This window comes from Mesoplodon bidens, assembly GCF_964165515.1.
Source record: "Mesoplodon bidens genome assembly, chromosome: 4".
Lineage (NCBI taxonomy): Eukaryota > Metazoa > Chordata > Mammalia > Artiodactyla > Ziphiidae > Mesoplodon > Mesoplodon bidens.
The window spans coordinates 140,898,659-140,926,180 of NC_138160.1; the positions used below are offsets into that span (position 1 = coordinate 140,898,659).

At 56.6% G+C, this 27,522-nt stretch overlaps 2 protein-coding genes across 8 annotated transcripts in view; both read right to left on the reverse strand.

The window, feature by feature from the left end:
• LOC308616921 (myocyte-specific enhancer factor 2B-like) lies at positions 1–23,850 on the reverse strand. 6 transcript variants are annotated; one of them, XM_081233457.1, is made up of 11 exons: positions 23,773–23,850; positions 10,862–10,961; positions 9,362–9,430; positions 4,610–4,692; positions 3,872–4,075; positions 2,520–2,654; positions 1,505–1,652; positions 1,207–1,340; positions 1,025–1,118; positions 754–865; positions 1–462 (listed from the first exon to the last, which is right to left on the reverse strand). In XM_081233457.1, the coding sequence occupies exons 4-11, from the start codon at positions 4,661–4,663 to the stop codon at positions 237–239; spliced, it is 1,107 nt and encodes a 368-aa protein (XP_081089583.1). In that variant the 5' UTR covers positions 4,664–4,692; positions 9,362–9,430; positions 10,862–10,961; positions 23,773–23,850; the 3' UTR covers positions 1–236. The 6 variants fall into 6 exon arrangements, with proteins under 6 accessions (XP_081089583.1, XP_081089582.1, XP_081089580.1 ...); XM_081233456.1 differs by lacking the exon at positions 23,773–23,850 and adding an exon at positions 14,103–14,214; XM_081233454.1 differs by lacking the exons at positions 9,362–9,430; positions 10,862–10,961 and having other exon boundaries at positions 23,773–23,849.
• BORCS8 (BLOC-1 related complex subunit 8) overlaps positions 22,955–27,522 on the reverse strand; it is an 11,746-nt gene continuing 7,178 nt past the window's right edge. Inside the window, exons 4-6 of one of the 2 annotated variants that reach the window (XM_081233464.1) lie at positions 27,409–27,519; positions 25,856–25,931; positions 22,955–23,932 (exon numbers count right to left, since the gene is read on the reverse strand). In XM_081233464.1, the coding sequence (XP_081089590.1) occupies positions 25,898–25,931; positions 27,409–27,519 (145 nt within the window). In that variant the 3' untranslated portion in view covers positions 22,955–23,932; positions 25,856–25,897. The other variant, XM_081233465.1, reaches the window with a different exon arrangement.

Consider the following 27,522-nt stretch of genomic DNA (forward strand, 5'->3'; position numbering starts at 1 on the left):
GACGGTTTCGTTCACGGATGCCCCGTGTGTTTTATTGATGGATACACACACACGGGAAGGGGGAAAGGAGCACCCCAACCTTAGATCCGAACCAGGCTTTCCCCCCTCCAGGCCCCTGCCGCGGAGAGGGTCGTAACTGCTGGTCTTCTCCAAGGACGCAGGGAGGGAGGTTGGGACCCCACGTGCCCTCACCCCGCCTGATGTGAGGGGCAGAATCGGTGCCACCTCCGGGCCTACTACCGGGGCCAGCCGTCGGTAGTGGGCAGCCGGCGCAGGGGGGGCCCAGGTCGTAGGGGCTCTGCCAGGGGCCGGGCCAGGAGCAAGGGGTAGGGGAAGGCCTTTGGAAAGTCGCCGGGGCCTCCAGGAGCCGGCGAGAGGCGCTCGGACTTGATGCTGACTGGTGGGGTGGGCGAGGAGGCGCCGCGGGCTGGGGGGCCTTCCTCGCCCAGGCTGCGGCCCCCACTGCAGGGAGAGAGGAGCGGGGCCGTGAGCTCAGCGAGGGAAGCCATGGCAGTGGCATGGCTTGGGCAAAGATTGGGCAGGAGGACCTTGGGAAAGGAGGGGGTGGCGATCCCTCTTGGGGCCTCCAAAATAGCCGCCCATCCCCACCAGGACCAGTCGGGAGGGGCTCAGTGCAGAACCTGGAGTGGCCACCAGGGGTCAGCAGTGGCTGGGGCTTGGAAGACTTGGAGGAGCCCCACCCGTGAACCCGGGGCGGGAGGGAGCGTGCAAGGAGGAAGTCGGGGCACTTACCTGGGCTGGGCGGTGGTGACCGGGGGCCCATCACCCCTGGAGGTCTGCCAGGGGGCCAGGGTGGGGGGCTGCAGCAAGCCTGGGGGCGGAGGGGGGTCTCCCAGGCCATATTCTGGGGGGGGGACAGGAAGAGTAAACTGAGGCCCTGACCTCAGGGAGCCCCTTGCCCAAGCCTGACCCACCCCACCGGCCAGTTTTCAGTTCTGGAGGGCAGGGGAGTGTGAACCCCTGGCAGGCAGGTGTGTGGACGCCTCCCACAGCGGGTGCATACCTGGGGGACCTGCAGGGAGGAAGGGGAAGCTCCCTAGTGGGGGTCCTGGGGTGGCAGTGGAGCACGGACTCTGCAGGCTACCATAGAGGCCTCTCTGTGGAGAGACAGGGGAAAGGGGAAACTGAGGCCCACACCCAGGCCACCGTGCCCCCACAGCCCTTCCACACCTTCCCCTCACTCACCGAGGTGCTCAGTCCCCCTCGGGCCCCAGCCAGGCCACCAGGCAGGTCTGGCCTCCTCCCATCCACTGCCAGGTACAGGGGCGGTGGTGTCTTGCTGCCAAGGTGGCTTGCTGAGAAGAGAGGGTGTGCCAGGCCTGGGGAGCAGGAGACCCCCAGAGAGAGGGCAGGTGGCCATGTCATCTAATGGAGTCCAGAGTGATGCCCACAGCCAAGCAGGGCCAGAGCCAATATTCCCGCCTTGCACAGCCCCCCTGGGACCACCACCCCTCCTCCCCCAGGGCCTATGCCCCATGCTCACCTGGGGGGCCAGCTTTGGGGGCTCCTGGACGGAAGGGGGATGGGCGGCTCTGGGCAGGCAGGGCCTCCCCAAGCCCACTGGGGTCGCAGCCTGGTGGGGGCAGGGCCCCATATGCCATGTCAGGGCTGGGCATAGTGGGAGCTGCTGGCTGAGGGCAGAGAGGACAGGATTGGCTGAGGAATGTGGAAATGAGGGCATCAAGTCCAAGACAGAAAATCCCAATGAGTTCAGTCGCCAGCCTCCACCTTCTGCAAGTCCTCACTACTCCTCCCTCTGGCCTAACACCACATGGCTGGGGGAGCCTGTGTCTGCCTCTGTCGCTCCTTGACACCTAGGCCCAGAGCTGAGGCTTCTTAATCAGCATAGGGTTGGCCCTGAGGGGGCTTCCCAGGGTGTTTGATGAATCAAAGAAATAAAGAAGGAAGGAACTGGGACTTCCCTGGTGGCGCAGTGGTTAAGAATCCACCTGCCAATGCAGGGGACACGGGTTTGAGCTCTGGTCCAGGAAGATCCCACATGCCACTGAGCAACTAAGCCCGCATTCCACAACTACTGAAGCCTGTGCGCTCTAGGGCCCACGTGCTGCAACTACTGAGCCTGTATGCTGCAACTACTGAAGCCCACGTGCAACTACTGAAGCCCACGTGCCTTGAGCTCCGCCTCAAGAGAAGCCACTGCAATGAGAAGCCCGCGCACCGCAACAAAGAGTAGCCACTGCTCACAACTAGAGAAAGCCCACGCAGAGCAATGAAGACCCAACGCAGCCAAAAATTAAAATTAAAATTAAAAAAAAAAAGGAAGGAACTGTCTGCCTGTTGAACTCTTTTCCATTCTTCAAAGCCCCTGCTATAATGCCCACTTCTCCAGGAGGCCTTCCCTGCCCACCCAGGCAGAAATCTGCCCCCAAATTCTAGGATTCCTGGTCTTAAGTCTCTCTCTCAATCTCGGCCTCAGCCATTTGGACCTCAGAAGTGGGGGAAGGGCCCCATTCATGGCAGGGCAGGGAGGCACTTACATAGAGCCGGGGTCGGGGCAAGGCTGGGTCACCCCCATCACCTGCCAGCCTCCGCAGCTTCTCTCCTGGCCCCTCAATCCCCTCCTCTGGCTCCAGCTCTTGTCCATCAAGGCCCACGCCCCTCCGTTTCAGTGTCTGTGGAAGGGGGAGACAACAGGGTGACACTCCCCCGATCCTGGCCAAGGAACCTGGTTCTATGGGAGAGGGGAGGACCTATCCCAACCAGCTCTGTGGGCAGGCAGGGTGCAGGCACAGCCTGCTCCAGCCAAATCCTATTAACTGAAAACCCCAGTGAGTTATCACCTAGTAAGTTCCAACTGTGTGTGAGAGAGGGACTGTCCTGCCCTGGGACCAGAGAGGCCCGGGTCACACAGCAGAGGCCGAGATGCACCCAGGCCTGCTGGCATTATCCTAACGCTGCTCCTGAGCGTGATTCGGTTCCTCCATTCGGCACCCACGTGCAGCCTCGGAGCCTGGTGTGCAGTAGGTGCTTAATAAATGTCAGCTGACTGAGCACCTGAGGACAACTTTATAGGTTCTCCTAAGCTGCCACCCACCTGGGAGCAGTGACCAGCACACTCCTGGACCCCTGCCTCTCCTGTGCCAGCTTCTCCCCACCCTCTGCCACATTGGGGCTTCCTGGGTGCAGTCCTAGCCCGCTGCTCTCTCCAGCCCAGTGGCTTTAGCTTCCCGCCCTGGGTAAAGATGCCCACATCCAAAGTGACAGTGATCTTGCCCATCCTGGGTCGTGGGTGTGAGGGCTGCCCAGCTAATGCAGGGGCTGCTCCTGCCTCTTTCTCCTGAGGATGCAGCGGCTCAAGCAAAAACATTCCTGGGGCTTCCCTGGTGGTGCAGTGGTTGAGAGTCCGCCTGCCGATGCAGGGGACACGGGTTCGTGCCCCGGTCCGGGAAGATCCCACATGCCGCGGAGCGGCTGGGCCCGTGAGCCATGGCCTCTGAGCCTGCGCGTCCGGAACCTGTGCTCCGAAACGGGAGAGGCCACAACAGTGAGAGGCCCGCGTACCGCAAAAAAAAAAACATTCCTGGACCTCAGTGAGGTCTGTTTGCTTTGTGGTACCTTTTCTTCTCTGCGTCTGTACTCACCAAATGGGTAACAGGAGCAAATGAGATGATGTGTGTGAGGGGCACATAGTGGGGCCCTCGATGTTTTTTATTTCCACTATCCAGGAAGTTGCCCCTAAAAGGGGCACTCTATTACCCCAAACCTGCTTTGACTAGCAGCAAAGCCAAATTGCAACGCTCATCTTTTGTGCGAACCAAGAGTCCCTAGGCTCTGAGTGAGGAGAGCGTGCTGGGCTTCAGGAGGCCAGGGAGGTGGGTCCCAGGGGTACCTCGAGGATGTCGGTGTTGGTGCGGCTCTCGTGAGGTTCACTGTACTCTGTGTACTTGAGTAGCACACGGTCCATGTCCGTGCTGGCGTACTGGAAGAGGCGGTTGGCACTATTGAAGATGATGAGGGCGATCTCACAGTCGCAGAGTACACTTAGCTCATAGGCCTTCTTCATCAGCCCAAACTTCCGCTTAGTAAATGTCACCTGGACCCAGGACCCACAGGCGGGGCAGGAGAAGACAAAGATTTGGATGGTGAGAGGGGAGGTGGAGGGGCCTAATTGTTCCCTGAACATGCCTCGTGATTCCATGCCTTTGCATGTGCTGTTCTTTCTGGCTATACTACTCCTTTTCGCTTCTTAACATGGCAAACTCCTATCGATGCTTCAAAACCCAGCCCAAATGTCCTCTCCTTTGGTAAGTTTACCTTGGCCTCCAGGCAGAGCCCACACTCCCTCTCTGAGCTTCCCCAGTTCTGTGCCTCTCTCTGGTCCAGTGCTTTGAGTTGAGTGTAATTGTATTGAGTTCCATCTCCCCTGTGACTGGGGCTCCAGTCATCAAGGAGAATCAGTGAATTAATCATCATGAGAATGAGTAAATGCTACCTCTCAAACTCCTGACATTACATCAAGTGTCCTTATTCCCTTGCAGTTCTCCCAGATGGCCAGGCCTTTGCCCAGGCCGTGTCCCCTGCCAGGAATGCCTTTCCCCGAACCACTGTCCCCCCCCACTGAACTCACCTGCCGATTTCTTTGATCCAGAATGCGTGAGATCTGGATTTTCTTCCTCCCCATTGTCCCAGGCTGGGTGGAGTGTCCTTGGTCTGGGGGTCGGGGGGGAGGAGAACAGGACAGAGTAGGTGGGTGGAGAGTGGGGACAGGCACCCCAGTCTACCCCCTATCTTCCTCCTGCCCCTGCCAGGTGCTGAAAGGGAGATGATGGGGGAGATCAAGGCAGGCTGAGTCATCCCCACAGCCCACACCCTAGACCAGCCCAGGATGCAGCAAATGCTCATTGAACACCTTCAGACCAATGTTTTATAAGGAGAAGGCTGACCAAGGGGGAAAGATTGAGAGGTATGGGTGCCCCTACCTGAAGCTTTAAAGCAAAACAAGCTAGTAACTGTGGGACCTCGGGGGAGCCTGACCCCGTGTCTGTGCAGCGGGGATAACAGTGTGGTGCATTGCCCAGTGCTGCTGGAGCATAAAATGAGCTAACCCACAAAGGGCATTCAGATCTGCCTTGCAGACAGCAGGTGCTGTGTATGCACTGCTGTTATGAATACTGGCGACAGCTTAAAAGTTCTCAACAGGCCAGATTGGAGGGCCATCCAATGCTGGTACCCAGCGGTGCTCAGTGATCCTGAGCCTCTGAAAGTAAGCCTGGTCCACACAGCAGACACTTTTGAACTCATTCAATCCCACAATAGCCCTTTGATGAGCAAGGTTGAGGGCTGTGGTTACCAGAAAACATATATTAAAAATATATAAAACGTATATTTAAAACTGTATTGAGGGGCTTCCCTGGTGGCGCAGTGGTTGAGAGTCTGCCTGACACGGGTTCGTGCTCCAGTCCGGGAAGATCCCACATGCCGCGGAGCGGCTGGGCCCATGAGCTATGGCCGCTGAGGCTGCGCGTCCGGAGCCTGTGCTCCGCAACGGGAGAGGCCACAGCAGTGAGAGGCCCGCGTACCGCAAAAAAAAACTAAAAACAAAAACAAAAAAAAACTGTATTGAGAGTGGAAAAAAGACTAGAAGGAAATGCTCAAGCTGCAAGTCAACGCTGGGTGGAAATTTATGGGTGAGTTTTTTCCCGTTTTTAAAAATTGAGATGCAATTCACATAACATAAAACTTGCCATTTTAACGTGTGCAATTCAGTGGCATTTAGAGCATCCACGACATTGTACAACCATCACATCTATCTAGTTCCAGAAAGTTTTCATCCTCCCAAAAAAAGACCCCAGCCCCATTAGCAGCCACTCCCCATTCCCCTCCCCTCAGCCCCTGGCAACCACTAATCTACGTTCTCTCTCTATGGATTTGCCTGTTCTGGACACTCCTTATAAATGGAATAATCATACAATGTGTGGGCTTTTTGTCTTTTTTTTTTGATCTTTTGAATTTTCTAACATTTGTCCCTCAGTGATTATAGATTTCTATTTTAAAAATTGTGTGTGTAGGGACTTCCCTGGTGGTCCAGTGGTTCAGACTCCACGCTTCCAGTGCAGGGGGCACGGGTTCGATCCCTGGTCGGGGAACTAAGATCCCACATGCTGCGTGGCATGGCCAAAAAATAAAAATAAAAATGAAATAAAAAGTTGGGGGGAAGCATAAGAGAAACCCTATCCCTGCCCCACCATCCAGCGGAAGGAGGGGGGAATGCCCTGGAAAGACTTAAGCTTGGAACCCTCACACTGGGGGATGGGGTGGGCCCAGGCAAACTGAAGAGAAACTCTGGACCTTCCTCATGGGGATCTTGGATCTCCCTGGTGGAGGCCCCAAGGGTGGGAATGGGCAGCTCAGCATGTACCCAAGACATGGTCCAGGACTCTCCCAGCAGCCCTCATGCAGGGCTCCTTGGAATCAAGGAATCATGTTGCCTGTTCAGCGGCACCCACCCCACTGTACAGACAGCCACTCTGTGGCCCCCGAGATCCCCTCTGCCAACTTTATGACCACACTCCACTCCTCCAGCCCTCCCATGTCATAGGTGGCTGAGGCCTGCCCAGGGTGAAGTGGGCCTGCCCTCAGGTCTCAGCCAGTCTCTGAACAGAAGAGCGGTCTTTAGCAAGGGAGGCCTCTCCCTCGGCCTCAGTTTGCTGTTCTGTGAATGGGGTGGGTATGAAATACAAGTACCTGGCACAAAGCCTGGGAATGAGCTCTTGGGAAGTATAGGGAAATGTAGGTCTGTCTCTGGGAGTAGCCATACCTGCTTCCCACACCCCAGCCCTAGGGGTCTGAGCAGGGTGCCTCATCTTCCCACAGACCCAGGGCTGGAAGTATGAGACGCCTCAGTCCGTCATATGCGGCCCGCTGTGTCACCCCAGACACACCCTCCACCTTCTCTGGGTTGGGTCTCTGAGCAGTCACAACTATGCAAATCCCAGGCCAACGAAAGCCCCCATCTCAGCCCCCCAGCTCCAGCTTGACTTGCTAAATTTAACCTCTGGGGCTAATTTTAATCCCCGGCTGGAATCAGGCTAGTTCCCACGGCTGGGATGCGTTATCCCCGCCCTGACAGGTCCCTGGGGACAGAAGGAGGGCACTGGCCGGGAGGTCTCGGTGCCAAGATGACTCAGGAAATGCACCCCACGCCTGGGGTCCCATGGGAACATGGGACTTGGACATGAGTCTCTGGGCCTGGAGGATCAACTCTGGCCCCTTCTCACTCTGTCCCCATTTTAGACAAGGACATCCTGGCTAGGGCAGGGTTCACATAATGGGGGAGCCCCAAGAGTCAGAAGGTCAGGGGGTGTTTCTCTGAACTGAGACCCAAGAGCCAAGACAGGAAGTAAGATCCGGGCAGAAGGAATGGCAGGTGCAAAGGCCCTCAGGAGGGAGGAGATGCATCAAGAAGACTGGAGTGAGGAGGCCAGCAGGAGAGACTGCAGAGGCAGGGCCACTCCGGGTCCTCTGAGCTGCAGGAAGGCCTGTGGGTTTTGGTCTAAGAGCAGTATACAGCCATGGGAGGGGTTTGAGCAAGAAGGCACAGGACTTTAAAAACTTGGCCATGGGGCTTCCCTGGTGGCACAGTGGTTGAGAGTCTGCCTGCCGATGCAGGGGACACGGGTTCGTGCCCCGGTCTGGGAAGATCCCACATGCCGCGGAGCGGCTGGGCCCGTGAGCCATGGCCGCTGAGCCTGAGCGTCCAGAGCCTGTGCTCCGCAACAGGAGAGGCCACAGTAGTGAGAGGCCCGTGTACCGCAAAACAAAACAAAACAAAAAACTTGGCCATGGCTGCCATGGGGAGCAGGACTGTTGGCGGCAGGGGTAGAGATGACAGGAAACTACCGGGAGGCCAGGGCTGTGTCCATCTGGGCAGAGACTGGCGGTGAGGCCCCCTCTGTGCTATGCCTGAATCTTGCACTTTAAGTCACTGTACTCTAGGGCTCTTTGGGTCCTCTAGAAGCCACTAGGTCCTCTGCCATCTCTGGAGCCAGGCCTGACAGGTGCAGATGGGCTCACACAGGGGTTTGAGTCTTCTGAACTTTGATGACCTTGGAGCCCCCAATCCTCACCCAGGAACCAAAGTCATCCCCTACCCTGGTCCTTGAGGGATCTACCCAGCACACAGCTGATCATGTCCCTTCACTGCTCATGCACTCCTCATGGCTCCTCACTGCCCTCAGGAGGAAGGAAGTTCCAGTCCTCAGCCTGCCATTCAAGGCCCTGCCCCAGGGACTTCCCTGTGGTCCAGCGCTTAAGACTTCACGCTCCCCAGTGGTTAAGAATCTGCCTGCCAGTGCAGGGGACAAGGGTTTGAGCCCTGGTCTGGAAGATCCCATGTGCCGCGGAGCAAATAAGCCTGTGCGCCACAACTACTGAGCCTGCGCTCTAGAGCCCGTGAGCCACAGCAACTGAGCCCGAGTGCCACAACTACTGAAGCCCACATACCTAGAGCCTGTGCTCTGCAACAAGAGAAGCCACCGCAATGAGAAGGCCGCGCACCGCAATGAAGAGTAGCCCCCACTCGCTGCAACTAGAGAAAGCCCACACGCAGCAATGAAGACCCCACGCAGCCAAAAATAAATAAATAAATAAATAAAAAGAAAGAAAAATATTTAAAAAAAAAGACTCTGCACTCCCAATGCAGGGGGCCTGGGTTCAATCCCTAGTCAGGGAATTAGATCCTGCACACCGAAACGAAGATCCCGCATGCTGCAACTAAGACCCGGCGCAGCCAAATAAATAAAATAAATTTTTAAAAAAGTAAAAAAGGCCCTGCCCCAATCAGCTCCTGCCCACCGTTCTCTACCCTCAACAAAATATCTCTGCCTGAAAAGCCCTTGTTGCCCCTTCTGCACCCGGCCAACTCCGATTCACATTTCAGAAACCTAGCTCAAAAAAATCCATTCCTCCATGAAGCCCTCCCTGCCCTCAATCTGGTCTCCCACAGCCTCCATCCATCCCCTCCAGTTCTGACTCTGTGGGGCTAAGGGGGTCGTATATCCAGCTCTCTCCTTCTCCCGGAGACTGGAAGACCCTCAGGACAAGTCAGAGAGGTGACTGGGAAGATTTGGTGAAGGGAGCAGGTCACATCTGAAGGGACAGGTCTGAACTCCCCCCAGCTTCCCTCAACAACTTCCTCTCAGACTCCCCCAGCTGACTCCCTACCCAGAAATACATGGGCATGCAAATCCAGCCACTCAGCGTTGACCTGCCTCAGGCCCAGGTGTGAAGGGCCAGCCAAGGAATGCGGAGGCGGAAGGCCCAGGGTGTGCATATATATTTGTATTCACATGCAAATCCCCACCCCAAGCAGCAGACAGACCTGGCGGCCCCTTCTCCAGATGTTGGCGTGACCGGAACTGCTGGGGGGAGGTGGTGGTGCGTGCTGAATCTGCAGGGCACGAGGGGGGAGGCTGAGGTTAGGGGAGTACTCTTCTGTGTGCATATTCCCCCCACCCCCACCAATGTCCAGCTAGAAAGCAGAGAGCTTGTGGCATCTGCCCAGCAGAGAGGCACAGGTGGACTCATCAACCCAGGAAAGGGAAGAAGAGTCAGGAGAAATCCAAGAGGGCATCTCAAAGGAGGAAGCATGGAGTTGGGCCTCAGTGGAAGGGCTGGATGGGGCCCCGAGCAGATGCGCAGGGGAGTGGGCATCTGAAGTCAAGAGTCCAATACCTCCCATCCCTTTCTTTGCCCCCCATTTATCAAGTGCCAACCATTGTGATAAATTGACCTCAAAAGAAGTAGAAAGCTTAAGTAGACCAATGACCACAGAAGATTAGAAAAGTGACTTGAGACCTACCATTAAAAGGACAACACGCCCCAACAGTTTTATAGCTATTTTATCAAATCTTAAAGGACAGGAAAGTGAAATGTTCTTTAAACTACCTCAGACCTTTGAAAACAATGGGAACTGCCCAAGTCATTTTATGAAGCTCTTGTAGGTCAGAACCTAAGTCTAAAAAGAGAGAAGTATTGACCACGAAAGGGGCAATGTTAGAAGCCAGGGATTTCAAGGAAGATCTCTCTGAAGAGGTGACATCTGAACTGAGACCCAAAGCCCAAGAAAGACACAGCCAAGCAAAGAATCAGTTGTGGGGAGATCTGGTGCAAGGGTGTTCCAGGCAGGGGGAACTGCAAGTGCAAAGGCTCAGAGTGATCATGAGTTTGGCATTTTGAAAAAAGCAAAGAAATCTCTATGACTGGACAGTGCGAGCAAGGGAGAGAGGGGAGGGGAGGGGCTGGTGGTGGGGAGAGTTGTGGCACTTGGATCACATAGGTCCTTGTGGGCCACAGTGACGAGTGTGGGTTTTACTCTGAGGGCATTAGGGAGCCACAGAGAGTTTGGAGGCAGGGGAGGGTCAGGATATGATTTTACAGGTTAAATAATCCCCTTGTACTTCCATGCATTGCTGGTGGAAAGAGAAAGAGGTAGAGCCACTCTGGAAAACCGTCTGGCACCTATTAAAGCTGAACATGCATCTACCCTTTGACCCAGCGATGCTTCTCTTCAATATTCACCTAAGAGAAAAGTGTCCATGTTTTACCAAAGGACACAGACAAGAATGTTCTCAGCGCCTCATTTGTCAGAGCCCCAAATTGGAAACAACTCAAATGCCCTCAAGGGGAGAACTGGTAAATGATTTTTGGTAGATTCTATGCAAGACTACTATACAGCACAGAAAAAGGATGCATTCCACCTCCATGCAACCACACAGGTGAATCTCCCAGACCATGTGCCAGTTCAGCAATACTGGGCTCCATAGAGAGGACACACCATGTGATTCCACTTATATGAAGTTCCAGAACAGGCAAAACTCACCTACAGTGATGGATATGAGCACAGTGGCCACCTGGAGCAGGTACTGTGACAGGACAGCAGGAGTCCGGGGGCTGGGGTGTCCTGTTCCCCGGGCCAGGACCTGGATACATAGGTGTGTTCAGTTCGTGCAAATTTTTTAGCCCTACTCCAATGATTTTTTCATTTTTCTCTATGTGATTTATCTCAACCAAAAGATTTTTTTTTTTTTTTAAGATTTTTTTAAAAACCTCGTCCCTGGGGACTTCCCTGGCCATCCAGTGGTTAAGACTCCACGTTTCCATTATAGTGGGCATGGGTTTGATCCCTGGTCTGGGAACTAAGATCTCACATGCTGTGCGGCACGGCCAAAAAAACAAAAACAAAAAAAAACCCAAAACAAACCTCGTCCCTAGTCATGGCTGCCATGAGAAACAGCATCTGTCTGGGCAGGAGCAAGGTGGCCAGGAGAGGCTGGGGCAGGTGTCTAGGTGGGAGATGTGGGGCCTGAACTGGGACGGGGGCTGCAGGTAGGCAGAAGAGGATGGATTGTTTGGCGACCAAGGGGACAGGACATGCTGGTGGCATATGCCTGGGGTTGGGAGGGGGCCTGGGGTCTCTGGCCTGAGCGTTGATCTGGAGGGGGGAACTGGGTGTACAAAGGAAGATTTCATGAGTGCCTGGAGCATCATAAACTCTCTAAGGTGATACCTGTGGTCACTAAGTCCATCAACAAACACCACTGCAGTCCTTCAGGCCATGACTGTCATCTCCCTCTAAGAGGTCTCTTAGCCCCCTGGTGATGGAGATGGGGGTCTGGAAGGAATCCCACCCTCCCACTGACCCTTCACTGCTGGCCTCTCCCTGTGGAAGGACTCAGTTTTCTCACCTGTAAATGGGAGCGAGAATCCTTCTCCCACCAGCTGGGGAGGAGGGGGCAGTGGAGGAATCTATCAACCTTGCCTTCTGGCGTCCCAGAAGCCAGAAGGAAGAAGGGCCTTGGAACTGGGGATGCTGAGTCAGCGTGCCATCTTGCAAGACCACAGTGACACTTACTGTGACACGCTGGGCGATATCAGACCCCTACTTTCTCCTCCCCCACCAAATGGGTCACAGAATCCTGATCTCAAAGGCTTTGCAGTGAGGTTTGAGAGAAAAGATCAGGAATAGTCAAGTTCCCCTTCTTGGCTCCCAGTGGGGCTTTAATGGAGCGACAAGTGGCAAAGTCACGCTGCCAGACCCTTGAGCTCAGAGGCCTCAGCTTCGTGGGGGACCCAGGCCGGCGAAGAAAGGAGAGGAGGAAAGGAGAAGTGAGAGGCACGTGGGTGGCCTGGGGGAGGTGAGGGCCCGCGGGACGCGGCGAAGCGGGGAGGGGGCGCTGCTCCTGGGCCCTGCAGCAAATCAGGCCAGTGGCCCCACCTCACGCAACCCAGGCGGTGGTTTCATCACCTGCTCCCCAAGTACCTCATTACAGGCGACAGGAAGAGCCCCTTGGAAAGTCGGGACCCCCCCTCCCCTCTCTTGAGGGCTCCAGCGGCTCCCACCCCAGCTGCTGGTGACACCCCACCTCCCCGAGCCGGGGCCCTGGGCCACCTCCTCCCCTGGGAGCCTGGGGAGATGGTGGCCCAGGTTGGGGGGGGCACTGTGGGTGACCTAGGGGCTGGCTCAGCCCACAACGTCTCCTGGAGTCCCTCACCTGCCCTGGGGAGAAGGCGGGCTCTAGCAGTGACTACCGTGCAACCAAACATCTCTGGGCCTCAGCTTCCTACCCCAGAAGATGGGGAGAGTCGGTGACACCTCCCTGAGTTGGGGGGCTCTCTGGAGATAATATCACCCTCTTTCTCTATGCAGGCAGTTTTTGCCATCACTGGGCCTGACCCCTCTCAGAAGGCCTTGGGGTCACCTCTCCTCAGCCCTGGGGTGCCCAGCTCAGAGTGAGGGCCCCGGGCAGACCCAGGAAGGGTGTGGGGACAGGGGGTCAGGGAGAAAGCCCTTTCCTCCTACGTACAGATGGGGGGGGTTGGGAGATTCCCCTCACAGGGAGACCCCCCCAAACACATGCATCACCCCCAAACACCCACATACATAAGTCCCCAAAACACATGCAGTCCACAATACATGCAGACCCCTCCCAAACCCACATGGCTTGCCAAATACACACATCCCCAAAACACACAGAGGCCTCTGCACATGCAGATGCCCAACTACACGCAGACCCCTCAGACACACACAGAGTCCCCCAACACCTGCCAATCCCTCGAATGTACACAAACCCCCCAGTATATGCAGACGCCCCCAAACACACGACCCCCAACAACATGCAACCCTCCTAGACACACACAGAGCTCCCCAAACACATGTAGACTCCCCAAATCCATGCTAGTCCCCCATTATAAGCAGGCCCCCAGACACAGATAGGGCCTCTATCTCCTGCAGGGGTATCGCCCACTCTCTGGCTTCCTGAGGCAGGGTGGGAGCACCCCCCAGGGGAGAGATGTGGGTTCGGGGCTGGGGGTTCTGAGGGTGGGGTGTGAAGATCTCAGGGATCGCACGTACAGACACTGCATGGGGAACACACGCCATGCTGGTGCAAGTGGCAGGGGGGTGAGGGGATCTTCAGGGTATTCCTGGGGACTGTGGGGGTCTGAGGGTGGGGTGTGTTACCCACGTGTGGCTCTGAATCCCAGAAACCCAGAATGTTCCAGCTGGAGAAAGCCCTTTGTGGGGTCCCTTTGTGTATAGATCCCTCTGGCACTCATGGGGAAATGGAGGCCCAGTGGGGGACCCTCAGACCCACCTCCACAGACCCCTCCCCAGGCCTGCTCCATGAGCTGAGAGGTATGATGGCCTGGCTGTGGCTACGGGAACAGCCAGATGGGGGTATCCACTCCACTGGCTCCACTGTACACTCATTGCCTGACATGCTCCAAGCCTGTTTCCCCATTTGTACAATGGGTCCTGGGGGCGTCTCAGGCACTCACCCACCTGTCCCTCTACTTTAGACAGGCCTCATCTACCAGTAGATTCCCAGCTCATCTTCCTCCCCTTTCCAGGCACCTGAAACACCAGCCCCAGACAGACCTGCCACTTTCCCATTGCCAGGCTTTTGCCCCCCGATGTGCCCTCTCCCCGGAACGCCCTTCTCAGACTCACCCAGGTCTGAGATGCTGCTACACATCCTTCAAGCCTGGGCAGAAATCTCTCTTTCTAGAGGTGCTAATTTCCCCAGACCAGATTTCTCTTTCCCTGTGTCACTTAGTCCTACCAGATATTTTTGGTGCTTCTTTGTTACTTTCCTTGATGATCCTGTTGCCCCACTAAGATGTCCGTTCCACGAGGGCAAGGATGGAGCCTTCCCAGTGCCTGGCACACAGTAGGTCTGCAATCACCCTTCCTTGAATGAATGAGCAAACAAATGCTTAACAAATGGAAGAAACATTGGCAACGGGTTCCGTTTTCTTTTAAATACCTCATGGTTCACAAGACAAATTTGAGGTCCCATCTGGCCCACAGGCCGTCAGTTTGAGGGGGCCCCTGCTCCCCTACCCCTCTCTAAACAGCCCACAGCACGACAGCCCACTGGATGGTGCTCATGCTTCTCTCAGGCCAAGGGGCTGACCCTCTGAAGGTTCCAGTGCCCACCTTGGAAGGAAACTATGTCCTGGGGTCATGCAGGACCTGGCTGCCCGCACGGTCCACTGAAGGTCCTGTCAGGAAGGCCATTTTCTCTGTCACGGCCACTGCAAATGGAGATGTGCCCCATCCCACCTCCCATGGGGCTTGGGACTCCTACCCCTGGGGATGAGAGAGACCGTACATTCAGAACCCAACTCTGCTATCTCACACAGGTCAGAGCCCTCGGCCACCAAAGGCCCCCAACGATGTCCCCTAAGCTGCAGTGGCAGCTGCAGGAACGACCCAAGGCTTCTCTTTGTTCCAAAGAAAGATCTCCCCATAGGGCCCCAGAAATTCATCCCCAGAGGCCCAGGCCTCCCTGCTTGGGAAATTAGCACATCTGTCAGAGCTGAGCGGAAGAGACGCAGCCCATAGCCCAGCAGACCCAAGACGCAGCCAGTGGGGAACACAAGATGGGGCCTTTGAGGCATCCCCAGTCCCCACTTTCTTCCCCAAGAAATGTCTGGGAGCTGACCAAGGTGCCAGGGACACAAGGGCAGGGAGTGGACAGACCTATCTGGCCTTTCCCATTGCCCAGTCTGGTGGGGGAGAAGACAGACACGTAAACTGTCAGGGACAGAGCCCTCACCAATGAAATTCTATAGGGCAGGGGTCCCCAACTCCCGGGCCGTGGACCGCTACCCATCCGCAGCCTGTTAGGAACCTGGCTACACAGCAGGAGGGGAGTGGAGGGCGAGCAAGCGAAGCTTCATCTGCTGCTCCCCATCTCTCACATTACCACCTGAACCATCCCCTCTGCCCCCAGTCTGTGGAAAAATTGTCTTCCATGAAACCTGTCCCTGGGGCCAAAAAGGTTGGGGACCACAGCTATAGGGTGAGGCAGTGGGGGAGGTGGTAGGGGAGGGAGCTGCTTTGGAAAGATGGGCCAGAAGGGACTTTGTGAAAAGGGGACCTCAAGGACTAGAGGACACCAGCCATGAAGGGGTGTGGGTGAGAGACTGCCTGGTGGAAGGAATGGCAGGTGCAAAGGCCCTGAGGTGGGAATGTGCTGGGTGGGTTCCAGGTGCAGGCGTGGCTGGTATTGCCAGGTATGGGTGAGCAAGGGGCATCTGGAGACAGAAGAGGGCAGGGAGGCTGCAAGGGGCCTTGGGGATCAGGGTGAAAGAGTGGGCTGTAGAGCAATGGAGAGTCATGGAGGGTGCATGAACGGGGGTGGAGGGTGGCTGTGGTGCAATTCAGGATTTTCAGCAGACTCCGTGGCTGCTGTGGGGAGAAGTCCTTTGGGAGCAGGAGGCCAGGACAGCGTCCAAAGGGAGAGGGTCGGGGCTCTGATTGTGGAAACTGGACAGAGGCAGGCCTGTGCCCACAGCAGCGACTCATTATCACAACTTGCCTGGATTGTTCCCTTCCGAGGACCCCACCTCAACCTCTGGTGAACCTGAACCTGGAGGAGATCAGGACAGGGAAGCTGACAGGCCTGAGGCTTACTTGGTCCCTGGTGGAGGGTGGGGTGAGGGTGGACCTGGATGGGGCTCACAGGCACGTCCACTCGGTCATAGTTCGGATGGCACCTCCTGTTACTGAGCGCCTGCTGTCTGCCCGGGCCCATGCTCCACCTCATTTACACACAGGACCAGCTTGACTCAGATAGCCCACTGAAGCGGAGATGGCTGCCCTGTTTTTTTGTTTTTTTGTTTTTTTTTTGCAGTACGCGGGCCTCTCACTGTTGTGGCCTCCCTCGTCGCGGAGCACAGGCTGCGGACGCGCAGGCTCAGCGGCCATGGCTCACGGGCCCAGCCGCTCCACAGCATGCGGGATCTTCCTGGACCGGGGCACGAACCCGTGTCCCCTGCATCGGCAGGCGGACTCTCAACCACTGTGCCACCAGGGAAGCCCTGCCCTGTCTTATACAGGAGGAAGCAGGCTCCTTCCCATGGCCACACGGTGGGACCCCAGATCCTCGCTCAAGCGTGGGCTTATACCACAGGGTTGTCCGGCCGTGCCCCAAACTCACCCCCACCGACCCAGTCTGGGAAGTGGGCCTGGGGAGCAGTGGGATCTGAGACACTCATTCCTGAGTTCCCTGGGGCCAGTGGGCAGCCTCACGAGCCCCCCCAAGATGCAGGCTCAGCGAGGACCTTTGGGAGGCTGAGAAATGGGACCCAACCTCTGTGTACACCCCACTGGGATTCATGGGCCTGGGCTGGGGTGACCTCTCCAACCCCACATGGGATCCCAGGAGTGTGATAAATACTCTCTGAAAAATGCGTCTGTCTCCAGGTGCATGTGTGCCTCTAATATTCCAGAAGGTCAGACCCCCAACATGTCTACACTCATTGCATCTGAGTTGGGGTGACAAATGATTTTAATTCCCTTTCTCCTCTAATTTGCATTTTCTAGATGTCTGCCTGGTTGGGTAATGATTTAATGAAATCAATCATTAGTTGGAGATGGGAAGTAAGACCGGGCTCAAATTGCTCAGGTCACAGGGTCAGAAAGGGGTAGCGATTTGTCTGAGGTCACACAGAGAGGAGAGAGGAAGCTGGGGCCCCTCACTCCTGGCTTTAGTTCTCCTAGGGGCTGAGGGGCCTGGGTGTTTCCACCTGGCCTCAGTCTTCACTCCTGCAAAGTGGCAGCTTCAGATCAGATAGCGAGTTCCCAGCTCTCGCAGGTGAGACCCCAGGACTCTAAATGTCCCAAAATTCCATTACCTGGAGGCCAAGTTTCACTCCTGGACTCAGACAGGTAGTGGAAGGCAGGTATGGGGACAGGAGGGAGCAAGGCTGACTTCTCCCAAAGCTCCTTTGCCCGTTGAAATCAAACCCCATACACTTGTCCTTCCAAGTCTAAATACTTTTTTGAACCCCGTTTCCTTCACCCCAAGAGTCTGAAAGTTCTCATCCCTGACGCCAAAGATCCAGAGGTCCTGACCTTCCCCAGTGAGGATTCTCAGCTGGTCAGGCAGAAGGCCTCAGCTATTTCTGACTTCTTGGGTCTGCAGCTTGGGGACTGGGAATAGCCAGGGACCCCAGTTGGCAATGTCTGCTGCCCTGGACCCTGAGAGAGGCAGAGGGTGGGGACCATGACCATGAAAGTAACGCAGCCACGGTCTTGTCATGTGCTGACAACCTTGGAGGGCTGTCACTATCGTTCCTATACCCATGGCCCAGATGGGACACTGAGGCACAGGGAGGAAGTGGCCCAGGCAGCTGTGGTGCCCCACTCAGGGATCTGTGCCCACCATCCTGCCCTTAGCCACAGAGGCATCCTGTGGGCCCAGCTGAGGCCCCATGTTCACTGCATGAGGTGCAAACCCCATGGGGTGGGTGAGGGTCATGGCGGTCAGAAGCACACGTGGATGTCATGCCACTTGCAGGTCTGGGGCCGCGACACAGAAGGGCACACCAACAGCAGGAAGGCATGGGGTCGTGGTTGTGCACAGGGGGCTCCAGGATGCACAAAGGGATGTGACCCAGGAAAGGGGACCACTGTAACTCACAGTCGCATACCAGGGGCTCATGGCACCACAACTTTGGACTCAATTCTCCAACTGACACAACCCTCAGACACATGCCCTTTGGACACACAACCCCTCAGACATGACACACACTCCTTCAGACATAACTCCTGGACATGCAACCCCTGGGACACTCACCCTTTCGGACACACAACCTCTCAGAACCACAACCCTTGAACCCCACCCCTCGAACACAACCTCAGACTCACACCCCTTGGACACATACCCTTTGGACACACAAACCCAGGACACATAACCTCTCAAACTCACAATCCTAGGACTGCACACCTACCTCTTAGACACAACTCTCCCTCGTACAGCAGGACATTCGGACTTTCAAACTCAACCCAGCCCACAGATGCCATTCAAAGGACACCGCGCAAACCTCGGCCCGACGCAACACGCACCTGCTACACCTGGACCCTTGGACGCTCGCGCACCGACCTGGAGGAAGCGGCTCAGAACCCCGAGCGCCCTGCAGCCGCAGGGGCCTTCCGAGCGGGGCGGCCCCGCCCCCGTGAGCTGATTGGCCGGGGCGTAAATTTGCATAGAGGGCGTGCCCGCGGGCTGCGACGGGCGGGGCACTTGGGCGTGGCCGGGGCCCGGGAGTTCTGGGGCCCGGGACTCAGACGCTGGAAGACTCTGAGGTGGGGGAATAGTATAATGAGGGAGGGGGGCCCGGGAGGGAGCTGGATCAGACCTGCCAGGCTTCCCCCGATGTCAGTGGGCGACCCTGACCTGCTGAGCCTGACCCTAATTCGGACCCTGTCTGTAACCCCCTGCTATCTCCTATTCTGGGCTAACTCCAACCTGAGTGAAATGTAACTCCGACCCGGGACCCTGAGGCCCCAGGCACCGAGACCTTCTCGAAGTCAACCCTGACCCTTGCTCTCACCCAAATGGAGGGACTGCAGAAAGGGGCTCTGGGGTCGCTGAGGGACCTCGCCCAGCTGTGTGCCTCCTGCAGCTGAATGTGTGACCCACGTGTTTAGACAGGAGGGTAACAGACCCCTCGGTGACTGGGCGCCCTCCTCCACTTCAAAGGTCAGCTTCCAGGACTGGATCCCCTCCCTGGGATCCCAGCACCACCCAGCACAGGTCCAGGCCCAGAGGGGGATCAGAGCAGGATTAATGAGTGAATCAAGGTGGAAAGAATTATAGGATGAAGATGACTTTTGACTGGGCAATCCTGGAGAAGCCCCCAGTCTGGAGGAAGCAGAGCTACCACATACTCCTTATCCCTGTGGGATCAGAACTGGGCCAGAGGGGTCAGGGAGGGCTTCCCCCAAAGACGGGCGGAGCATTTATACTGGGCCTTGAAGCATGAGTAGGAGTTTGCCACCGGTAGAAGAAGAGGGAATAGGACTTGCAAAGGTTCAGAGAAAGAGTGCAAAACATTCTTTGGTGGGGGAAGATGAAGCCAGAGCAGTGACTGGAAGTAGATTGAGCTGGGCACCCAAAGAGAGGCTTGGAGATAGGGGGAGGGGGACCACTGGGGCAGATGAAAGGGGAGAGCAGGTGGGTTGCAATGGCTGCCTGGTATCCACCTTCTAAGAAGACAACAGGAGGTGACTGGACCCCTGGACTCAGGGGGGAGCATGTGGAGATATTAGTATGTGGGGGACACTGAGGAAGGGAACAGAGACCCTGACTCTCCCCACACCTCAGTTTCTCCATCTGTGACATGGGCAGTTTGGACCCCCAGCCTGGGCACAGATTTCTCTTTGGACCAAAAAAACTGGGGTTCACACTGTGTCATAAAGGTGGGGATCAGGGTTCCTGCCTCTCCCCCGTCTTTGCTGCCCTTCAGTGCCCAACACCAGACACTCAGGTGTCCCAAGAACACACCAGGGCCTAGGCCAGGTTGGGGGCTTCTGCCCGGGCTCAAAGGCACAGAACAAGGCTTGGGGAGTGTGGAAGTGGCTGGGGACCCCTGGGGCCCTCGAGAGCTGCTCTGTTTACCCAAGACCGCCTGCCTGCCTCTGATGCAACAAGCACGCTCTGGTTACGTGAGGGCAGCAGCTGGAGCAGCTCTGGGAGCAGGGGCAGCAGCTGGAGCAGCTCTGGGAGCAGCCTGGGCTGAGCCAGCCGGGGCTGCCCACTATGGGCCACACCTCTTGCCCCCTCACCACTGGGGCTTGCTCCTGTGTTCTTGCCCCTGCCACGTTGTCCCCTTCCACCACTCATGTTCCCAAACACCCTTCCCATTCCGGTCCATACCATCTTCTATCATTCACACTGTTTCCTATAATGGCTCCTTCTTTCTGCCTTTACCCATTCCTGTCCTATACCCTCCCCCATCGCTGGCTGTGTTACCCCGTGTGGACCCACACCCCCCACTGGGCCAATCAAGTCTCGACCTCAGTCTTCTCAGATGAGGGGACACTCTTAGGTGCTGGAGTAAGAGGTTGGGGGGTTGAAAGGGAGATTTCGGGGGAGAAGGGAATGGAAAAGGCGAGAGGAAGATCTGGGAAAGGGGCCTGGAAGACAGGGAAGGTGGAGACAGGGATGGGAAGGTGAGGAGGTGTAGAAGCTGCTCCCCCCAAGTCTCCCTCTCCAGATCCTCTCCCAGAATGTCAGCAGGGGAAGCCTTTGAAGGATCCTCCATGGCAAGGACAGTGTGGTCCGGTGGGTAGGGCTTCAGGGTTCGAGGATCCTGGGTTCCCATCCCAGCTCTGACTCCCACTCGCTGTGTGACCTCAGGCAAGTCACTTCACCCCTCTGAGCCTGTTTGCTCATGTGAAAAGTGGGGACAATAGTAGTCTCTCCTCTGGTGGGGGAGAAGCGTTTCAAGGTCGGCCTCCAATGCCCCCTCCTCCTCCAAAAGCCTTAGCTATCCCCTCTCCCATCTGGTGTTCTGACAACCCCATCCCTCCTTCCACCTCAGTGTGACCCCGTGGTTTAGAAATGTCTGTGTCCAGCTCTGTCTCCCGGAGCCTGGGCCGTGCGTTGTGGTAGCACAAAAGGGGTATTTCCATGGGTTTCTTGAAGAACTGGAGTCCTGGAGAGGGTCTGAGTAGTGTAGGGGCATGCGGACCAATCTTGGGGCATCCAGAGGCCTTGCTGGGGGATGAGGCAGGGGCCAGGAAGGGGCTTCCCAGGGGCAGGACCCTCAGAGTACAGAGCAGGCCTGAAATAAAAAACTAGGACTTGGGGCTTCCCTGGTGGCGCAGTGGTTGAGAGTCCACCTGCCGATGCAGGGGACACGGGTTCGTGCCCCGGTCCGGGAAGATCCCACATACTGCGGAGTGGCTGGACCCGTGAGCCATGGCCGCTGAGCCTGCGTGTCTGGAGCCTGTGCTCCGCAACGGGAGAGGCCACAACAGTGAGATGCCCGCATACCGAAAAACAAACAAACAAACAAAACTAGGACTTGGACCAGGGGCTAAGAACAAAAAGCCAAAACTCAAGTCTGATTCCCATCCTGACCACTGTGGACCAACTGGAGACAAGTCACTGCCATCCTGGGCCTCCTTTTACTCCATGCACAAATTTGAAGGAGACTGGTTGGGGCGGGGGGACAGTTCCAACACTTAACCCAGGGAGCCCTTCCAGGTTACCCCCACCCGTGGGTGCTAGGCTCCCTACTTGAATGCCCCGTGGCACGGGGAGTTCCCTGTCGCTCTCCTGGCTGCCCACCTATTTCTGGGAGCAAGTCTTAGTGAGCCAGGTCTGGGCATGCCCGCACCCTTCACTCCGGGGCGGGGGGGAGGGGGTAAGTCGGCCAGAGCGTGGAGGCAGATGCGAGGTGTTACTGGGTAATCTGGCCTTGCGGAGCCTTAGTTCGCTTTCTAGAAAATGGAAGCAAGAACGTATAAAGTGAAAAAGGGCGGAGGGTCACGATGCACCCTTCAGGATCGGCCAAGACTGGGGACAGGGGCTTAGAACAGCTTGGAGGCGGAGTGCCCGGCCAAGGCTTTGCCTCTTGCGCCCCCTTGCGGCCGGCAGGGGACGGACGTTCGCCAGGCATGAAAGGCGAGCCGGCCACGCAAAGGGCGGGCAAACAACCAGCACCTCCGTGAGCCCCAGGATTTGGGGTGGTGGGGCATCTAACAACCCACAGTCCTGCACAGACCTCTCTGAGAGTACTATTAGTCTTTGGCTAAGGTCGTGTTCAGGAGCCATGGGTGACAGGGAGCCCTCGGAAGGTCTAGGGCACCTCATGACTGCCCCCGACTAGCTCACAGCGCCTGAGCCATCCAAGGCTGCCTCTGGGATACACGCAATTACCTCACTTAGCTGCCCGTCTGTCCAGCGGGTCTGAGCCCTGGAGCCAGGGTTGGTCTGTCTGGCTCACCAGGGCATCCCCTGGTCAGGCAGGGCCTAGCTCAGAGAGAACGGTCAATGTTTGATGGATACATGGCTGCATGGTAGGAGAGATGGACGAGAGGTGCCTTCAGAGTGGGCGAAGAGAGGGAGAGTGACTCTGTGGGGGCTACACACCAGGCAGGGCCTAAAATAGTGTGAACCTGAGGCTCTTCCCTCCCCCTCAACTGAGCTGGGGCAGGGGGAAGGCAGGATGGTGGCACACAGGCCCCCAGTACACCCTAGGAGAGGTGAGAGAGGGCTGACCCTGTTTCCTGGTGGTGGGAGGCAATTATTAATACCTCTTGTGTTCCTGAACCTACTCCCAGGCCCTCAGGCCCCTCCACAGCCCTGATACCCCACCAGGACCCTCTCTGTCTCTGCTAGGGTGCCCTTGGCCTTTGCCACCCCTCTCTCCCAACCACTTCTCTGGGCCAAGCTGGGGGATCCTCCCAGAGCAGTGAGCCTGGGACCCACCCTGGCTCTACCCTCGATAACTCCATTCTGCTCTTCCTTATACATTTTGCTGGGCACTTTGTTGGCACACAGCTGGCCTCGGAGGTGTACAAACCATGGGCCGTGATCTCCCAGGCTTGGAATTCGCAGGGATCAGATCAGCGTGGGCTCTTCTCAAGTCAGCAGAAACAGACTCAAAGCAATTTTGGCAAATACAGTAATTTTAGGGACTCATGAAACTGAAGAATTGAGATTTTCTAGTGTCAGGTACAGCTGGATCCAGGGCCCCAGGCAATGTTCTCAGGTCCCCTGGTCCATCTGCCGAGCTCACCAACCCCAGAAGGAAGATGGTACTTTTCCAGCAAAATCCTCAGGGAAGACCTCTCATTGGATCGCATGCCCATCTCAAACCAATCACCTGGGAGATGGGGGGCTCTGACTAGCCAGGCCAGGGTCCCACATCCACCCCTGGAGTTAGGGTGGCTTCTCCTTATGGCCTGAGCCTGAGGTGGGCATTCCTGCTCGAGGCAGAATGCAGTCCAGGCAGGCAGGTACACGAATGCCTGCCTCAGCCTGTAGAGAAGGTCCAGTCCAGCCTTCCTTGTTGAGATGGAGAAAGGTAGCACCAGGGAGGGTCGGTGCCAGACCCATGTCACACAGCATGTCAGAGGCAGGGCTGGGACCAAACTAGGCCGGGGTCTACTCTTCTCTGTGTGATCTCACACAAATAATGCCACCTCTCGGAGCCTCTCTTTTCCCATCTGCATTTGGGTGACATCTGCCTTACAGGGCTGAGGATGAAAGATGACCCTTGTGAAGCCCCCAGCACAGATCTGGGCACACAGCAGGTGCATGATCAGGATTGTCATGGTGGCAGTTATTGGTCCAAGGGGCCATAGCTGTGTCCATGGCCAGTGGGGGCGGGTAAGAATCCAGAGGCAGCAAAGCCTCGTCTCAGGACATTCATGGCTGGCCCAGAGGCTCCAGGCAAGAGCGAGAGGAATGCGCTGGCCACACTTACTTGGTCTTCTGTCCCTGCCAAGTCCCACAAGGCTGTGTCCAAGGGTCCAAGCTTTGGTCGGGCTGGGGGGCAAGAGGTGAGTCAAGGCCAAGTCTGAGAGACCCCTAGGGCTGCAGGGTAGCCCTGATGAGGTGGCGTCTGAGGAAAATCCTGGGCGAGGCTGAGGGAAGAGGTGAAGCACTGGGAGTTAGAGGGTCTGGGTGTGAATCCTGGCATTTCCGGTCACGGGTGGTGACCCTGCCTCTTGCCTCTCTGAGCCTCAGTTTCCTCTTCTGTAAGATGAGGCTGTGTGTAGAGCCTGTGGCCTGGAGAAGCAGGGGAGGCCAAGACTTGACCCTGTGAAGGTCACCTACAACCCTTGGCGGGGAGCAGTCTGGGGAGAAGTGGGAGTGGAGGCTCCGAGGTAGGGAGTGGGGCGGCAATTCTGGGGAGCAGAGCGGGGTCTGTAGGTACCCAGGTGGGATCGGGCGGAGCCACAGAGCAGTTTGTTCTGAGGGGGCGCAGCAGTAGCAGTAAAGGGACAGCAGATGACCCAGGATGTTCACGGCTTGCCTGGAGGCTCCAGGCAGGAGCAGGAGAAACATACTGACTGTGGACGGGTGGAGAGGGCAGCATCTTTGAGGCTTGAGGGTGGGAGGCACCAGGGCACAGGGGATAGGATGGGGGAGATTTTGGGGTGTGGGTCCAGGCTGGTGGGCAACACTGGGTGGGGAAATGGGGTGGGCTGCTGACCCCCTTGGCAGTCCCTCTTGCTGCAGGCCCTCCCAGATGTCCCCCAAGTGACCCCACAGTCTGTGGGATTCCTCATCACCCCTATGCCCAGAGCTAAGCCCATCACATAGCAAGTGCCCGGTAAGAACTCTGACTGCACACCCATGAACTCTCCTGCCTCTTGGCTCTCAGGGCTGCCTCTCTAGGAGCTGTGGGGGCCCTGTCCCCTCCCACGCCTCCCTTGACCCTCTGAGAAGACTTCCACAGCACAGAGCACAACCACAGCAAATGAGCAGGGGGCTGTGAGAGCTACACAAGCTGCGGGCTCAGTCAGTGCCTTGGGTACCTCCAATCTGCCTGTGTCTGCCCTGCATGAGCACAGAATAACAAAACACTAGGCCTTTCTTGGTGCCATGCTCTCCTCAGATGGTCAACCACACCTCCCAGTACTGAAGCCCTCCTGCAGTCCTCGCCCATCTGGTCCTGGTCACGTGACTGGCCTTGATCAATGGGACAGCCATAACTGAAGCAAGGGAAGGCTGGATGAACACGTGCACACAGGGCGCCCAACCACCAGGAGAAGCTTGGGCTGTCCTGCTGGAGAGGCCACGTGGAGGACCAGACACCCCCCTCCCCACCAGCAGCAGACAGCACTGATCAAGGGCCAGATATGAGGTTACTTCTGACTATCTGGCCCCATCAAGCTCCCACAAGAGCCACAAGTAGCACCCAGGTGAGACAAGCAAAACTGCCTGGCTGAGTCCAACCCAAACTGCACGACCGTAAGCAGGCAAATGATTGGTGTCATAAGCCACTAAGTTTTGGGATAGTTTGTCACGCAGCAGTAGCTGACTGCTACAATACACATCACTGTATGCAGCTGCACCTAATGAAGCACTCTGACAGAAGGGAAAAGCAGAGATCAGAGTGGGGAGGGACTTGCTCAGGGTCACACAGCAGGTCAGCAGTAGAATGATGAATCCAGAGCTGGGTGAATAACAGTCCTGCTGGGCTCTGCCTGAGACAATGTGTTTGGGTAAAGCAAGCAGCTGGCATGTGGAAGGGTATGGAAAATGGGGCTCCCCTCTGTCTTGGGGGGCAGGGGTCCTTGGGATCAGGACAGGGCCTGTGGCCTGGATAAGGGGCAGGAAGATGACAGAGAAAGCACAAGGGAGATGGGCTGACAACAGCCCTGAGCAGCAGAGGGCACAAGGTGCCCCTACCCTCTAGCCTCCCATGGATAAAACTATCCTACAAGCCCAGGGAGAAAACTCGAGTGGTTAGTCAAGTAGTTCCATTCTTGGATGCCGAGAGCGTGGGTTAGTTCAGAGCAAGGAGCACAGAGAGGCTTATGGCCCCACTTGGCACTGACCTGAGTCAGAGGGGCCAAAGCACCTCCAAGTCTCTTCCGGGATCAGGTTGAAGAGGGCGGGGGCGGTTCCTCGGGGCTGGAACAAAACATGTGCAGCGTCCATGAGGCTGAGGTTAGAGGCCATGAGGCCTGCTCGGCTAGGCTGGATTGTGCATTGGGGCACACTCCAGTCCCCAAAGACCTCTGGCCTGAGCCTTCAGGGCATCCTCTGTAAAAATGGGACCAGCCACCCACTTCAGATGTCGTGCCTGGGTCTCATGTAGGACTGGGAGCTTCAAACCCCCGGGGCTTGCAAAGAGACGCAATAGCAGGTGAGTAGCTACTACGCAAGCTGCTACTGGTGTCTTTCAGAGGCACGTTGCATTTTCACAACAGCAGGCAGAAGCAGGGCTCTTGGAAGCAGCTGGGAAACTGAGTTAAAAGTAAAAGCTATGGTTTTTGAGGCCCTACTCTGTGTACGGCACTGTGCAAGGCTTGACGCAGTGAAATCCAGTCCCAATGGCTGTCACCTACCAGAGGCAGAGCAGCCAGAGCCAGATGGTTATTTAGTGCAAGTGAACCATCATGAAGCCCTCACGCTACCCTCAGAGGGCAGGTTGCTGCATATCCCCTTACACATATGCAAGGCTTTTTGGGGTTTTTTTTGTTATTGTTTTTTGTTTTTAAGGCTTTTTTGGTTTTGACAGTTCTTTTGTCTCAATTATCACAGGCAGCAACAGTTTTTTTTTTCTTTCTAAGTGCCTGGTTGGGGACAGGCATACCAGAACCCCACACTGCAGGAGCCAGACACATCTCAAGGTCGAGTGATGGCTTATAGCACGTGTGTATGTGTTTACATGTGTGTTTATTAAGTTATAATGAAAACCAAAACAAAAAGAGCTACTTCTCCAAACTCTCTCCCCGGTATGTAAGAACTGTAAGTAGTTTTCATTTTTAGACCGTCTGGTCATTGGCTCAAAGCCTCTTTCAGCTCCGGGCGCTCTCCCAGCTGCCCTCGAGGCCCCTGCCCACCCTCTGAACCCGTCTCCCTTTCGCTCACCCACTGCAGCCACACCCGCCTCACATGTTCCTCCAACACACCCAGCTCACCAGGCCCCGGGCCTTTGCCCTGCCACCAACGTGCCTGGAGGACCAACCCCGGGTCATCTCTGTCTGCAGATTGTTCAAGCCTCTGCTCACACCTCTGCTGCCTCCCCAGAGAGGCCCCCACAGCCCTTTTCCTCCTTCACATGTGTCTGAAATGTTCTTGTGTGTTCCGTGTTTACCTGGTTGCTGTGTCTCCCCGTGAAGCTATGAGCACACCTGTCTTAGTCACTACCGTGTCCCCAGCACCCAGCCCAGGGCCAGGCACACAGCAGAGCTCAGGAGCTGGGTGCCGAGTGACTGAACTCTCCCACTACAGACGCCAAACGATGAAAGGAAGTCACCGGCCACCGTGAGATGAAGAGAGGGAGTTGTCTAAGGAGCGAGAAGTGGCAGCTCCTGGCTGAGCAGCGAAGGTCCTTACAGCAAGCAGGCTGAGAGCAGCAGGGGCGGGCGGTCCCGGGGACTACCTGTGGCCCTGGGCTGTGGCGTTCATGTGGTCTCGAATGCTGATGGCCTGTTTGAGGAGGCCCTCCACGCTGCGGAAGTAGACGCTGCTGTCGACAAGGTTCTTCACGGCGCTG